This window comes from Dromaius novaehollandiae, chromosome 1 (assembly GCF_036370855.1).
Source record: "Dromaius novaehollandiae isolate bDroNov1 chromosome 1, bDroNov1.hap1, whole genome shotgun sequence".
Taxonomy (NCBI): Eukaryota; Metazoa; Chordata; class Aves; order Casuariiformes; family Dromaiidae; genus Dromaius; species Dromaius novaehollandiae.
Genome location: NC_088098.1, coordinates 102,259,403 through 102,275,469, shown reverse-complemented (window position 1 = coordinate 102,275,469; position 16,067 = coordinate 102,259,403). Strand labels below are relative to the sequence as shown.

General features: G+C 42.5%; 1 protein-coding gene across 6 annotated transcripts in view; it reads right to left on the bottom strand.

The window, feature by feature from the left end:
* CRYBG3 (crystallin beta-gamma domain containing 3) overlaps window positions 1–16,067 on the bottom strand; it is a 96,987-nt gene that overhangs the window by 2,545 nt on the left and 78,375 nt on the right. For 4 of the 6 annotated variants that reach the window (XM_026100146.2, XM_064522441.1, XM_064522442.1 and 1 more), the window contains exons 18-21: window positions 7,531–7,670; window positions 3,998–4,121; window positions 1,709–1,867; window positions 950–1,109 (exon numbers count right to left, since the gene is read on the bottom strand). In XM_026100146.2, the coding sequence (XP_025955931.2) occupies window positions 950–1,109; window positions 1,709–1,867; window positions 3,998–4,121; window positions 7,531–7,670 (583 nt within the window). Of the gene's footprint in view, window positions 1–949; window positions 1,110–1,708; window positions 1,868–3,997; window positions 4,122–4,873; window positions 5,038–7,530; window positions 7,671–16,067 lie in introns of those variants that run through there. The other 2 variants (XR_003259173.2, XR_010392120.1) reach the window with 2 other exon arrangements.

The window sequence follows — 16,067 nt, the reverse complement described above, 5'->3', positions numbered from 1 at the left end:
ACAAGAAGAAATGAGAGCTCCTACAGATGTATCATCAAGTTGAATCTCCCCACTCCAGCCTTCAGCATCAGATTTTGCAGTAAACTAGGCAGCAGCTTTCTGATATTTTAAGACTTGCCATCAATATTACCAGTTGGGATTTCACTTTGCAACTGAAACTTACTGATAGTGAATTCTCATCCCCATAATGTTAAACTAACAGAGCATTTCTGGCCTCAGGAACTAAGGAGTTAAATCACCATTACTAATTCATAAATATTTAGTACCAAGCCATTAAATGCAAAGACCATATGGGTAATGGCTAGTAGGACATTCTGTGTAAATGCTGATGTCTCCAACTCTGGGATATGCCATTACCCTGGTCTATAAGCCCTGAAGAGGCAATTAAGCTATCATTAATTGACTTAGACCTTGCTTCTAAGACACCACCATGGAGCCCCCAATCTCATAATCAACCATTTACAGAGTCACTGTTCCACTGCCTTCCCCTAGGGATAAATACCTACTCGTGGGGCTTGAAACAAACTGTGTTCTAGGAGCAGGCATTCTTCACTGAGGTAGCTCTCCCAAGACAGGCAAGCAGGACTAGGACTTGAGCACACAGAATTTTAACTAGCCTGAAAACAGGACAGAGTGAGCAGGTCTCTTTTTTGAGCCACACCTATTCCTTGGTTTTTCCTTCACCATTTTGTCTTCTGTATCAGCTGTTTCTTCTCATCAGCATTACTGAACTCCCTGAAGTAAAATCAGTTATCAAAATAAACCTCTGGGAACAGTTATAAAAAGTAAGGTTCTCCCCTGTACCCGCTTGTACCATTGTCAATCAACTGAACATGAACAGGAAAGACAGGAGTCAGTATTTGATCTTAAGTACAAAAGAGCTGGAACACTGCAATTAACAGCAATCAAAAATGCATGTAGAACATATGAGGTTTTTTTTTTTAAATACCTTTAATATCAAGCACCAGTTGGTTGCTGAGGTATGAACTGATGGTTCCATCCTCATTGAGTCTCCACTTTTGCCTGTCCTTCCTGTGTTCTGCCCAGAGCGCGACTTTGGCCCCAGGCACATCTCGACCACCGATGACATCCAGACAGGCATCATTAGCCTAAGAAACAGGACGGAAACTATGACATCAGGGCCACAAAGCCTGTTTTGTGTCTGACTAGTTTCTGTTTCAGGCACCAAGCACACTAAAGTAATCGTGCTGTGGCTGGTAATAAGCCTGGCGAGCAAACTAGAGCAGATTATTCAGTGAGGGATTAGTTGGTCAATCACAGAAGGTGGTGTTTGTTGCTTTAGTTATTTCTTATATTAAGTGATCACTTTTTATGTTAGTAACAGAATGTAATAGGGCAGCATTATGCAAAATCACATACAGCCTTTCTTAGCATATTACTTTATAGAGAAATTCCAAACTCTATAAAGTCTTAAGAAAGTTTGTTATCTCTACAAAGACAAAACAGGTGCCTACTTTCAGGAACATCAGTCTCATTAGACAGCTGTGAAAAAGGTGTCAGGCTTGCCAAAGCAGACACATCAATTCTGTCTCTAAATGATAAGAGAATCTAGGTTATAAGAGGTTTTGGTTCAAAATGCATGGGAGAGGCCAGAAGCTACCTGGTGTTAAGGCTAGCCTGCGGTAAAAGGCAAAAAGTGAAGGTGAAAGGAGAGCAGGTAACACACTTTCAGCATGTGGAAACTTACCTTGGATTTGAAGAGTCCATGACAGTAGTGCCAGATCTGGGTATTCTTGCCATTGTACGGAGACGTGCACACTGATGTTGCTCTTATATCTGCTAGGCTTCCAGCAACTGTCAAATATTTACCTTGAGCTCGGTTCTTAACTCTGAGGTACACGGCTGGCTGAAATAGTGTGAGGGAAGACCGTTAACAGCACACAGCTTATGAAAGTCGGTAGGAGAATTCCTCCCCTCCATCTTATGTCAGTTTTCCAAAGCTTGTGCTTTGGAAAGTTACAGACAAGGATGTTAAACAATGGTTTTGGCAGGGATGACTGCATATAAAGCAGCAGCAAGTACTTTTCACATGCAGCCAGATGGCTGCAAGCAATGGCAGAGAGGTTTTTTTAGTGTATTTATGTATACAGAATGTAAATAGAACATATATCCTGTGATGTGCCACTGCCAATATGTTCAGTACGTTCCACTCACTCCAAGGCCAGTAAGGGGGCTCTACTCTACAAGCTTTTTATTCTCAGGACACAAAACTTTGAGTCACATGTCCAGCAACTTCAGCCCTGTTAACTGGAATGTATGTCAGGGAAGTTAAGCTTTTGCTTTTCAACATATACAAAAAATAGGCACTGACTTGGCATCCCTGCTTACCCAGATCACTCAAAAAACCCTGGGGTTTCAGCTTTTGCTCTGTTACTCAATTATGACCAATTTCAGAGCTACTAAAGGACACTGAGCTGTAAAGGGCAGTTCTCCTCCCTCCCTCCCCCCCAGCTCCAACATAATTTGTCTTCCAGGAGCTCTGAACCTCCTTTTTTCATATAAAAACAAACCCTAAGTCAATAAAGCCTCTCTCCCACCACACATCCAGAAAGCAGTGTGTGTAGTTAATTGAGTACAGTCACTCAGCAAATTGTTGTTTCTCATCGTGCATTAGTTTGAACTGTTTCACTCTTTCTTCACTACTTATTAAATTGGCAGATTGATAATGTATTCCTCTTCCCCCCCAATTATAAATCATTTTAAAAAAAGTCAGTGGTGCATGTTTGCAATATTATTCCAGTTTCAAAGAGAGGAACGTATATACCCACAACAGTGACGAGCACAGCTAGGTGACTGCGCAAACTCAAGGAAGCCTTCCTTCAGTGGAGGTTTTAAAAAAAACAAAACCAAAAAGAGCAACACACAAACCCCAAATGCCAAAAATCCAAGCAAAGTATCTGAAGTACTATTTCACATACTACTCACACTGTAAGAAAGGAAACTACCAAATAGAAAAGCTCTTCAGATTGCTGGTTGAAGAGAGTTCTGTTTTTAAGATCAGCACAAATAATTTTAATTATTATTTGCAAAACCAGAGCCAAAATGGGATCCCTTGCTTGCTACCAATTTCCAAAGTATTCCAGGGAGCAATCACCTTTTTGGATTAACCAATCATTTAAAAAATTCCTTTACTTTTCTGGGGTGCAGGTGGGAAAGCATGTTAGTCTAACTACTGCTGACATTTTGGTTCACTGCAACATTTCCTCAGATGAATCTAGTGTTTAAAAATAAAGCAGCAGTCCTCACTAAGTGAAGACAAGTTGTTCTGTGAGCAGCAGTGCTCATGAAAACTCTTTTCCTGTGGCGTTACTGCTCATATTCCCTAAACACACTCCCCTGTCCTCCCTCCTGGGCATGCAGCAACATGTGCGGCAGTTACTTTGGCGCTCGTGTGTGTTGCTGACTACCTGATGCATCCTGGTTCAGTCTTGCCTCACTCTGGTGGCCACCTTTCACAAAACTCTTAAGCATTTGGTGTTTTTGATACTGAAATCTCTGAATTAGGTGGAAATTGGTGTTAGTTGTGGTGAGACAGAGAGGGAAAACCTGATGGGACTGCATCAGCTTTGCTTCTTTTGGAAATCCAGGCTGCAGCACAGTAAAACTTGTTCTTGCTTCCATTTATGCTCATTACAAAACAAATCAATATGGAATTGGTTTTTCTCATTATTATTGTTTTATGGCAAAAATGTAAAAAAGAGTATCTACAGAACATGCTATTGAACTACTCAGAAAAACAAAGTATCTCTCCAGGTAACGAGGAATTACTTCCATTTAGGAGTCCAATACAGATCTCAGTAACTGCCAGTGGAGGAGTTCTCTGTTTTAGTAACCTTTCAGTAGGTCCCTCTGGCTGTCACCATTTGGCCTGATTTAAGGAGAACAATGCTGCTTCCTTATACTTAGTAGTAGAGCTGATACCGGTGCAGTAACCTCTCAATAAAAAAAATTGTGCTCATACATTTTCTTACGGTACCTGCTTTATAGGACGAAGGGAACCAATTACTTTCCAGCCACTGTACTCATTCCAGTGTGAAATCTCACTGGGCTGCAGCAGAATCTGCTTTCCTAAAAAATTACATCCTTCATACGCAATCCACCTGGAGATGGAAAACACAACATGGAAGACTACGTTTAGCTATAGCAAAACTAAACCACAGGCTTGTAGTACCATACTCTTGACAGCCCCCAAACTCTCCACGGTAGTGATGTATTAAATCTGTATTACAATGCCCCAAATGCCATTCATTTTAGTGAATTAACTGTTTCCTTCTAAAATAAGACCTGTTTTCTGTTTGTGTACCTTGCAAACTTTTTAGTTTCTCCCAAACTTTCCCACAAAGATGAAAACCTCTGTCTGCATGAACCCAGATGGGAATAATGCAGATTTCACTGGGCACACGTCAGGAAAAGTAGGAAGCCACATGTCAGAGAGCAACACTTGCAGGCTTTTCACAGTTGTACATTTTAAATATCAGAGGACAAAAAGGCATCTTATCCAATGTATTTTTTTGTCACAGCTAAATAAAGCTGTAAAAAGCTATTCCCCTTGTCTGAAAATGTAAACTCCAAAAACTATAAATCGCTGTAACAGAATTGCCTGTAGTGAGCACATCTGGACCATAAACATGGCTGAAACCATTAATACGGAGTTAAACACCAGTACATGCAGATCCTTTGTTATTAGGCATCTGCTCCATAGCTGCTGTGTTGCTGCTTACAAAGGCGGCCTCAGGATCACAGATAGGTTTTGTTTATATCAATAGAACATTGTTGTGCAGACTGTGAATCCTAACTGTTTGACTCATTACCTCATCTGAACACAAAGCAAATATTGTTTTCCCCAGATTACCTGTTTTACAGGTCAGCTGCCAAGAACAGGAGGGATGGCTGCACTATTTGTTTAAGTCGATGGGAAAACATCCACAAACAGTGCTCATAGGACCTGTAATTTACCTTCCCGATTGTGTGAGATTTGGAGAAAGTCAGACATCCTTGCTCAGGGCTCCACAGAGGCTAAAAAGTGCAAACAATGAACTGCCTTTTAATGAGGTCATAACACTGTTTCTTCAAATTAAGTCCCATACCTCTTAGATAACAGACGTTCTGATCAGCCTGACAACCATTATAATGTGTTCCTTATAATGCTAACATTTTTCTGACTTTTTTTTTGCAATGCCTTCTGTGAGGTCAGTCGTGTTTGAAACGTGGTTTCGGTTGCCAAAGCAGAACTTCATAGGAAACAGCCAGGACAGAGCCGAAGGGCTGCTACAGCAATAATAATCATCTGAAGCTGGTGTGAGCTGCCCGTGTTCGGGAGGACAGACGGAACTATAGCTTGGTTCAGGCAGACCCAGGAGCTGTCACTGTGCCAGCTTTCCGGGGTCTTGGAGCACCTCGGCCCACAGGCCACCTTTGCCAAGCCACAGTCCAGCCTTGTGCCGTTCCTTGTGGAAGTAGTCAGCTGGCTCAGGTAGGCCGTAACTTGTACCTACATACGGCAGCATGATGCCACTGCATGTAGGTACAGAAATCTTACTTCGTCATGTCTCAAGCTGACAAACGGCTTTAAGGCAAGGAGCCAAGAGACCTCTAAATCTGCCTGCCTGCACTGGATCACAGGTAAGGCAAATCAACCTTTCTAGGATGCACCACAGACTTCCCATAGCAGCCTGTCACTCACCCCCTCAATCTTTAGGTTCCCCCCTTTCAGAGTAGGGGAAGGCAGGACAGGGAGGTCTCTTTCCTGGAGAACATCACAGAGCTCCAAGAAAGCCCAGCTAAGCAACCTCTTGCTCCACCCTGGCTCTTCCCAATGGCAGAGATGCCGTTGGCTGGGCCGGGATACCAGGGAAATGGCGGAGGGCTGCACTGTCGTGCTCGCTCTCCCGTGTGTGGCCCCAAAGGCCCCCTCCCGTTACAGCCACCCACGTGGGCCCAGGGATTCACCCCCATGGCTGTTGCAGGCACGGATGGGCACAGGGATGAACTGCTGCTGCTGCGCACCTGAGCAGAGGGCAGAGAGCTCACAAAGAGACACCCTGACTGACTGCACTTTGGACTCTAGCACCTCTGCAGAGGTATGAAGATTTATACATTCCCACAAGAAACATCAGGTGTTGCTCTCAAAGACAGCTTTCTTGCCTCCAAACTTGCACAGATCATGTGGGAAACGTGTGTGTGCTGCTGTCGGCCTCAAACCACAGCTGCTTGCCACTGTCAAGGGGGGTACCTCAAAGACAGCAGCAGCAGATGATCGTCTCTACAAATATTCACAAAGGGCAAATAGGCAAAGCTGCGTGGAGGAGGTTACAGTCACCACAGGCCGACAGCTAAGTTACTAGCCACAGACTGCTCTTAAAAAAATTCTTAACCTGCCTTTCAAGAAAATGCTTGGGTGAAATTACTGAAAGAAAACAGCCCACAGAGTTCTGGAGCATTACCTGTGTTAAGCTTAGGCTTTGTACTAACTTCAGCTAATCAGAGGAGCACTCAGCAGTGTTATCCCAGATACCCTTAGAGCGGTTTCAGCTTTGAGGTGGTAACTGAGTAGGTACATTTGAAAAATTCATCATAAAAAAATGGGGATATACGCAAGGAGTAAATTGTCTACACTCATTCCTTGCCCAACTACTTCAAACTTTGCATGGTTTTGTGTCAACCCTGAAGAGCTCTCAAGAAAATTAAAGCCTCATGTACATGAATGTGGGGAGAAAGGTGGGAAAAGGTTAAAAATAAACAGGAAACGTGTGCCACTGCTCAAGAGCAGCAGTTTCCAGTGAGTCTGGGCTGCAGGATGAGGCGCTGCAAGTTCTTTGTCTAAGCGGACGCTTGAAGACTTGGCCAAGACAGAGTACGCGGGACTTTCTCCAAAAGGGGAAAGGGGGAGATGGGAAGAGGTTACGAGGTCACTTCCGCAGACGTAAGACGGTTTTCACAGAAGAGCCTGGGTGTTTATCCACGGTCACGGAGGGATTAAACTAATAACAGATGCAAATTCCTGCACCGGCTGCCTGATCTGCCCTGAGCTGCTCTCAGAAGTTGCTGCCTCTGTGGCAGCCAAACAGCACGTGAAGCTTCACTGAACCACTGAAGTGGTTCCTGTTAAATCACTGCAGTTTATAGCTGATATTTTACAGTCAGTTAATAAAAGTAGTCCAAGTTTAATCTACCCGTCCGTGTGAGTCAGCAGTTGAAACTGGTTTACTTTTGGTTCCTGGCTAGAACAACAGGCCCTGATGTTCATTAGTGTATAGCGATAAAAGGATGATCCTTACATGGAGAAAATATACTCTCTGCCCACAGTATGCCGGTGTTCATCTCAGATCCTGGTACAAAAATGGGTCTAGTATTAATTTCCACCAACATTTTAGGATTTCATATCGTCTCAAAATAAAAGTTACAATGTAAAGCACACCCTATGGAAAAAAGCAGTAACTGAGAGAAGACACTTGCTCACTATTTGCCCCTATAATGCAAATCTGACAGGAATACTCCTTCCGTACTTACAATCCACTTCTCACCCATACGGACTGCGTGTTAAAATGAAGGTCCTCATTCAGAACAGAACTGACAGGTTTGCTGAAGTGCAGCTCTCTGCCCTTGCAGCTTTCCACAGTGAACAGACTGATGGAGGGCTCAGCAAAAACCTGGCAGGGAGGGAGAAAAAAAAGCAAGTTTTTTTTTTTGTTTATTTGTTTTTTTTACTCAGAACAGTCTAACTGCAGTTGTTTGGTACGATACTCGCATTTGCCCATTTCAGTTTTGCTGCTTCATGCTTTTGGATTAAATCACACTCCTTCAACAAATATAACATCAAGAAAAAAATACATTTGTATACCAACAAAGCACACATAGCTGAAACATACTGGATTTATCAGTGGCTTTGTCACCAGAGTATAGTGTCCGCTGGCACAAGCCAGGCATTGAGTTGCTTAGAGGTGCAGAGAGGTGCCTGTTTGCGTTTGGAAAGTCTCTCTATGCTCTTGACTGTATCACTAGGGCCTTGCTCACTTTTAAAAAATATGGTCTATTTATTTACTTGCAGAACAGGTTACGGCAGTAGTTTTCAGCATGATCTGCAGATTGCTTCTAAAGTAATGAGGCGAACTATGAGTCTGTAGACTTAAATAAGCTGTTCAGTTGTCTGGTGGAAAAATCTTGGGGATTTGCAAACTGGGAAAGGTTGAAAAACTCTGAGCACACAACTATAAAATTCTGAATGCCTGTAACAAACATTCATATTTTTCTTCTGACAATCCTGAAAAATTAGCACAATTAGTAACCACTTCAATGTAATGTGGAATTGCAACATTTTTTACTTAACATCTTCCTATACAGCTGAGCCATTTTCTGTGAAACCAAGTGAGATCAATTTACATGGAAGTGTAATACAGCTGTAAGATGGACCAAAAAGCACAGGGGAATACATTTAAATACAAAAAGGCTGTGCCTTAGTACAAAGAAAACTTATACAGTTTTTCGGAATTTTTAATGCAAAACTCCTAAGGGAAATATCATAACCAAAATCATAAGCACTGGTATTCTGTATCTTGATACATCCGGTAAAGGAAGAGGTAATAGGTCTGACTAACTGCTTCAATTAGCAGCCTTTCAGGGGAAGTCACCTCTGCATCTTGCTCCGGAGATGTTATCCTGACACAGCTAGCCCCGTGCTTGCTTTTACAGCAAAGATATGGCCTCAGGTGAAAAAAGCATGAGCGAAACAAAAACTTGAATTAAAGTTGACATAAGCACTGAGTAATTAAGAAAACATAAATTTCATGTTTGAAGGGGCACATGTATCGTAGTGAAGCGCCTCTGAAGAGCTCAGTTGTGATTCAGGACTTACGAATTTACTGGCACTGACTCAGTGCACTTGGTATGTTGCTGGCTGTTCAAATCCTGCCTCAGAGAAATTGCTTTCCTCTGCTAACTGGGGCAGGGACAGTGTCAGTTGTGCTGCACTCCATAAACAGGGAGTTCGCTGAGACATTTTAAAGAAGAACCTGGGATTATCCACTTAGAGAGACTTTAAAAAGCCCATTAGACTCCTAAAAAAACAGTCTTACAAAACAGAAATAGATTAAAACCCATAATGTCCTCATTTTCGAACATCTGGTCTTCCCACGTGCCTCCTGCTGGGTGACATGGGTCAAATTTATGGTGCATGTTTAAAGGGTTACTCTGAAATCTAGACCAGCGGACCTAGTGCAGGCAGCTACTTCTCAGGTTGCTGCGCCCGGCACGGCAGTCTCATCACACTCCGGTCCGCAAGAAGCCTGCTCGCCTGGTACTGGCCTTCACCAGAGTGGAGACCAGAACATGTCCAAAAGGGAAAACTTTCACAACTGGCTTAGTAAGCACAAGAAACACCCTTTGGCATCTATGTAGACAGACACTGTTATCAAAGACTAAAATTTATCTTGCCATTGCAATATCCAGTAAAATCCATTAGAGACAGGGATGACGTACTACACGGACAAGTCATCTGACCTGGTATATCCATTTACAAACCAGGAGTCAGGACAGCACATCAGCGGAGCCAACGAAATGGAGTCTAGCTCTGCTGTGGGTAAGGCTGTTTGAACTTGAAGGGACTGAGAGAGCCCAGCAAGGCAGTTTGGAGTCGTGGCCCGCCGGCATGCAGCAGGCACCACTCGGCATCTGCTGCAGGCACAAGGACCGATACCACCTCAGAAGTGCTCTGCTGATCTTGGCACAGAAGTGAAGCACAGCAAAAGAAAACGTGTTGCTGTCTCAAGCACTGAAGCTCTCGTATTTCCATAACCATATATAGAGGAATGAGCCGATTACTCACTTTATACCATTTTACACCAACAGCTGGCAGCAGCGACTTGGCCTGTCTTTTTTTCTCCAATTTTGTTTTCATAGCTCCATGGAAACTACCAACAGTAAATAGGCTAAGGCTAAGCCACTATACTTACTACAGACACATCTTACTTGCCACCCTTTCTTGCAGAATGCTGAGGTGCATTTTCACCCATTTTCAGGCTGAAGCGCCATCCTCTGTGTCTAGGTCAGGATTGCCTTAGCTTCCCCTTTCATAGTTATTTCAAGGAAAATCTCTCAAATGCCAGCCTTTGTGAAAAGCCTGCCAACTACAAGAATGACAAAGCACTCAACTCATTTAGTCTTATCTTTGTGCATTAAGGAACTGCCTTGCTTAAACCAAAACCAATACAGTTTTTAAAGGTCTTGGTGTTTCTTTTTCTTTTTTATTTAATGCCAATGTTTATGGAGCAACTTGAAGAGATTTAACATATTAAAGAGGCCAGCGATTAAGAAAGGCTATATTTACATAGCATTTCAAGATATGAACACCCTTGTGAACTGTTAAATACAATGATATTCTTTACTTAACAGGTGTGGCAGTCTATGGTTAATACACTGCATGATGCAACGATAATGACAAAGCATTTTTCCCCTCTCCACAGTGTTATTCAGGGGCTGGAAGTTAAGTCATGGAAATCAAATGGTAAAATCTCTTGCACAGTTCACCTCAGCTCAAACATACCTCTCAGCAACTTCCACCTTCATTTAACACAGAGAAGCTATGCACTAGGCATCTTTCACAATTCAGAACAGTTTTATACTTTGTCAGTTCAGAAAAAAAGTGCAAGCAAGCCAGAAGAATTTCATATTAAACAAAGATTAACGCAAGATAAGCGTCCTTTCAATGCTTAGATGCTTGAGCCACTGAAAAGAAATACAATGCAGAGACATGCAAAAGCTAACCAAGCGATGCTACAATCGAAAACCACGTGAACTCACACACACGGTTTTAATAAAAACAAGTATAATTTTACTCTGCAACTGTTGATAATATATAGATAACTGTCATAAAATTCATAATGAAAAATTATTTCTAATCTTCCCAGTTGGAGAAGGGCTCACCCCAAAACACACTTTTCCTCACACCTTTTTTTGTAATCTAAGGTTTTCCAGACTTTGATCAGAGAGCCTAATGAAACCAAAGCAAGAAATCTAAGCAACTTATATGGGACCAGATGAAAGCATGACTGCAACCTGCTCCTGACAAGGGTTGGGGCGCTTCCCACCTCCTGTCCGTGCTGCCCTGCTGCTATGCAGACAGCATTCACCACACCTTAACTCGAGCTTCAACAGCTGTACTACAATATCCCTGCAAAAATCCTTACTCTTCAATCTTGGCTTTTGTAACTTATTATTTACAGCCGTCCTCACTGAAGTTGCACTTGCCTGGCTACTCCCTTCAGCGTGGGAAGGATGCCTGGCTGAGGGGAACGAAGCCTAGGCTGGGAGACAGCAACACCCAAGGTCCAGTCCCAGCTACACCAAATGACTCATTGCCTGGTCCTGGGAAACGTCAATTAATTTTTGTATCTGATTTTATTATTTACCTCATGGGAATGCTGGGAAGATTAGTTAACACTTGTATTTAACTTAGAAAAGATAAGCTACACAGAAATACAGGAATTGTCAAGACTGAGCAGAGGAAGAGTTAAGGAATGCCTCAAAAAAGGGCGGGGGGGGATGTTGCACAACCTACAACCCGGATCTCATCTAGAAGTTATGAGACTGGTTTAACTTTAACTCTGAAGTTAACATTTTACAAGGAAAATTAATTGTTCACTGCAACAATCCTGCATATTCTTATCCATATAACTAACGCTAAATAGTAGGTGGAGTTTTACAAAATAACATGACTGACAAAAGGCAGAGCTAAAGCTGAACTCTCTGCTTTGTAAGAACATCTTTAAAGGGTCTCCATCCCAAAAGATGCATGGCAAATACTCTTCCAGTGACAAACACTGACCAGGCGCCGCGACAAGCGACCGTGGCCCTGGGAAGGGCCCGGCTGTGTTTTCGCAGCAGCGCACACTCCCCTTCTCACCACTCGCTGGCATGGCCCAAGGCGAATCCTTGCTGACTCCAGGGCAGGGAAACCTGCGTTTTTGCGGCAAGCGCAGGCTGATCCCTTAGCCCGTGCGATGATTCTACCTGCCTGCACAATGAATATTAACATTAATCCCAGGAAATTTCATCAGCAAGCACTTCTCGAGTGCTTTGGGATTTTCAGATGAAAGGAGATGACGACAGACAAGCTACACGCGTTTGAATGTTCCTACCGCTACTACACAGACACGTACTCTTTTAACATAAGTTGGTCTTTCAAAGTGCGTTGCTGCCTGTTCACTTAAAGGAATATGTTACTGTGAGATTCACCTTCCAGCATTCTTTCCCCACTTACAAAACAGGACATTAAAAAGACCTCCTGGACTTTCAGAAGCAATCCTATCCACAACAGCAGAAGCTGCATAATGTATTGCTATTCAATTTACAATGCAGCTTTGTACGCGGGTATTGCAATACTGTTTTTCTTCCCAGAATATTGAAAACAAAGGATATTTTTTTCTTGTTTTCAAGCTACAGATATGCTTAGTACCTCCTGGCTAACCTCTCATTAACCCTTGGCTTTTCCTAAAAATTCCCAGGACACCATAGTCCACTCTGAATTTGAGGGAAACGGAAGAGCAGGGAAAAAATACAGGTAGGACCTGATAAACATTTGAGTTTTATGTGCCTCAGGGACTAAGCTAAGAGGGGAGAGAGGTTCCTGTAACCATTTCTTGCCTTCCTCTCTGACGACAGTAGGAAGAGGGGCAGATACAGGCAGACAAATTTCAATCTGTCCATTCAATTTAAGGCATTTCAAAAACATGTTTTACATTAACATAGACATTAGCACAGCTCAATCCATCCAAGCCCAAAGAAAAGAGAAAAAAAGTTTCCTCTGGTGTTTTTTCAGGAAGTAGCAAAGCAAAAATTAATCTGGGTTCATAAAGAGAGCAGGGAAAGTGCTCTCTTAATCCCAGGGCAGTGTTGTTTCAGTCCTCAGAGTGTGGTGGACGTTGGTATGGACTTTGTTTCCAAATATGTGCTTAATTCCTCTACCTTGGCAGGACATAAATGGGGAAATAACCAAAGTGGAACCATATTAATTTGAATTTTGTGGGAAACGTGGGGGGAGGGAGAAGCCAGGGTAGCACATCATACTTAAATGAAGAAAACTTTCCTTTTCAGCTTGTGAAGAACAGCCCTCTGAGAGCTAAATGTTAGAACAAAAGTCAGCCAACCTAAAACACTATGACAGTAACCAGACTATCCCTAGTTCAGATTGTTTTCCTATCCAAAGTCATTCTGAGTTGCTCTGAAATTTTTTTTTCTAACTGTCCTAACTCAGTGATTTAGAGTGACATTTTTCATCTTATTACATGATTAAGCTCTTAAACTATATTTTTTGTCATTTTCAAAATAAAATCTCAAAGTTTACTTTTCTAAAAAAAATCTTATTTTCTTCCACCAAAACTGTTTGCTAAATGAGATTTAAATCAGCAAAACATTTTGGTTGCATCAAAATCGCATTTTCCTGAGAATAAACTATTCACTCAAATCCTCTCCTTACCTTCAATTGGTCCATCTATTTAAAAAAAAAAAATCAAGTCAAGGAGCTGCAGTTGTTCTTAGCTGTTCACAGAGTTCATAGAGATTAAGGCAATACTGTTACCTTATTCTGTCCCAAAAATCCTACCACCACCTTACAATTTTGTTCCAAAGGATCATCAAAACATGGCCATGCTATAGGAGAACCCTACAAATAATGTAATTTTATTCCTTAAGTTCTCCTTTTGAAATGCAGAGCCTAGAAATCTAGTGGCAGCCAACAACATTCCAAAAGGCCCCTCAAACTGTTGCACTTAAGTGAAAATTCAAAAAATTACATTCAAGTTATTGCTACATGGAAGATGGTTCTTCTAGCTACCAAAACAGATGGAAATAGAAAGGACATTTCAGTTTGGGGTCAGGTATAGAAAGCAATGTTGTGCCAGACCATGCTGGACACCCTGCAGGTGTCACTGACCTGTGCTGACTGTTATTTTTCGCAGCTGCTTTGGAGTTAGCCCCACACAAAGAACCTATATCCTTACATACATACTGCAGATGACAGCCCAAAGCTTGAATTTTACTTAGCTGTACAGTGGAAATGTAACAGGTAGTTAATTCTCAATTCATTCCAACTTTGCAAATTAGAAAGGGGACCCCCGGACCTTGTGTGTCCCCATTCCATCCAGCAGATTTGCTCTCCTGTTGCAAAGGACTGGCTGAAATGATCTACTTCCAAAAATTATGTCAGGACCACATCTACACCAGTCAATGGATTTAAACTGGTTTTAAAGGTTGGTAATGAGTTACCATTACCTCTCTAGGTAATGGTTAGAGTCCTTCGCATTGCTAAAGACATCATTTTTTCCTCTGCAAGTGCCATGCACTCCACACCCTGACCTCTACTTCTAGGCAACACCTGAGATGTAGAAACATACACTGAAGCAGTGCCTGTTCCCCAGTCTGAGAGTCCTTCCAACAGCTGCTCTTGCAGCAGATACATCTCACTTACAGGAGAGCAGGTGAACACGCAAGTTCAGGGCTTGATGTCAGGATCAACCATTCTCCCTCATACGCAGGAGTTACTGAGATACACACCTCAGGTCTGAAATTGGTCTGGTATTTAAAGCTGAACAACGGAAGGGGTTCCCAATGGCACAACAGATTTCAATAAAGCTACACAACAATTTCATTTGGGAATATGCTTGCTGCTCTCTTGAATGAGCTAACAGAAATATCTTGTAAGAAAAAGGGCTCTGTTCCAAGAACAGTGCATTGTCGACAATGCACAGAATTAACTACGGCTGTTTCTGACCACTGACCAAACATACTGCTGTGTGCTTAACATCACGTCTGTACTGAACAATGCCTCCGAAAGCTATCCTGAGCAGTTAACACACACACAATGTGTTAGGGGCCAGTGAGTCCATTTCTATTTGTAAAACAGGTGTGGTTCAATAGCATTTTAATCCATTTAACTTTAATGCCTGCACTTCGTGAAATACAAGGGCTCCTATTTGCGAGAGAGGATCTGCCACTGGTAAAGTGCAAGAAGATGTGTGTAAGCTTCCCGCACAGCCTGCCAAACACACCTCTCCCAGGGCTTGGCCCTCAGTGATCAACAGTATGCTGCTCTGCGGAGCTGCCCGGTTACTTCCCTCTGAGATTAGAGACTGGGGGATGTGGATGAGACCTATCGTTTCGTGTCAAAACTTCGTTCTGATTTAGCAGAGCAGAATCCAGCGACCTAAGGTGAAAGGCAGATTTTTAATCTGAAAGCCAGGCTCTCAGTAGGTGATAAGGTATAGCTCCACTGACATCAGGGCAACTACATCCGTTTATCTAGCACAGGGACCAGCTCCCAGCCTCGAGGCATACATCCTTCCCGTCATGCGAGTGCCTTTTGGTGCTTTTCAAAACCTGTTCACAAATAGAAGAAGGACTTTAATACTTGAAAGAAATTGTGAACCGAGTAATTTTTAAAGCCTGGTTTTGTAAGACTTACAACGAAGGGCAAACATCACATGGACTGAGTAGAATTTCTGTGACCAGGGAAGGAAGAAGAGTTTTGGAGAAGTTAGCCAGTGCTCCAGAAGAGTGGGCACAGCAGCTGTTTGCTTCTGTTTTATTATGGCCAGCTTATATTTCATGTCCCTTGCACAGGAGCACACTGAGATATGGGACAAAAGAACGGACATGACAATAAGACTCTAGATACATACATCATGCACATGGAAAAACTACAGCAAGATCCAAAAAAGCTAAACCTATCTTGTGCTGGATAGCACACTGCACTCATATCCAATTTCCTGGTCATAAATGACCTCTTATCTCACCTTTCTGCTACAACAGGTCACTTGATTGTAGGCACAGATATGTGCTTGGGTATTATATTCAACGTGACCTGAAAGTCACATGAAGATAGTGTGCATGCGTAATAAGGGCTTGTCCTACATCTCAGAAGTCACCAAGAAAGAGGATGGCCAGAAACAAACTTGGACCAAACTATCTGATGCGTCATACACAGCTTGCAGACCGCATACGTAGTATATTAGATATTGTTATTTATTGACCCATAATTTGAGATTCATTAGGAGGTG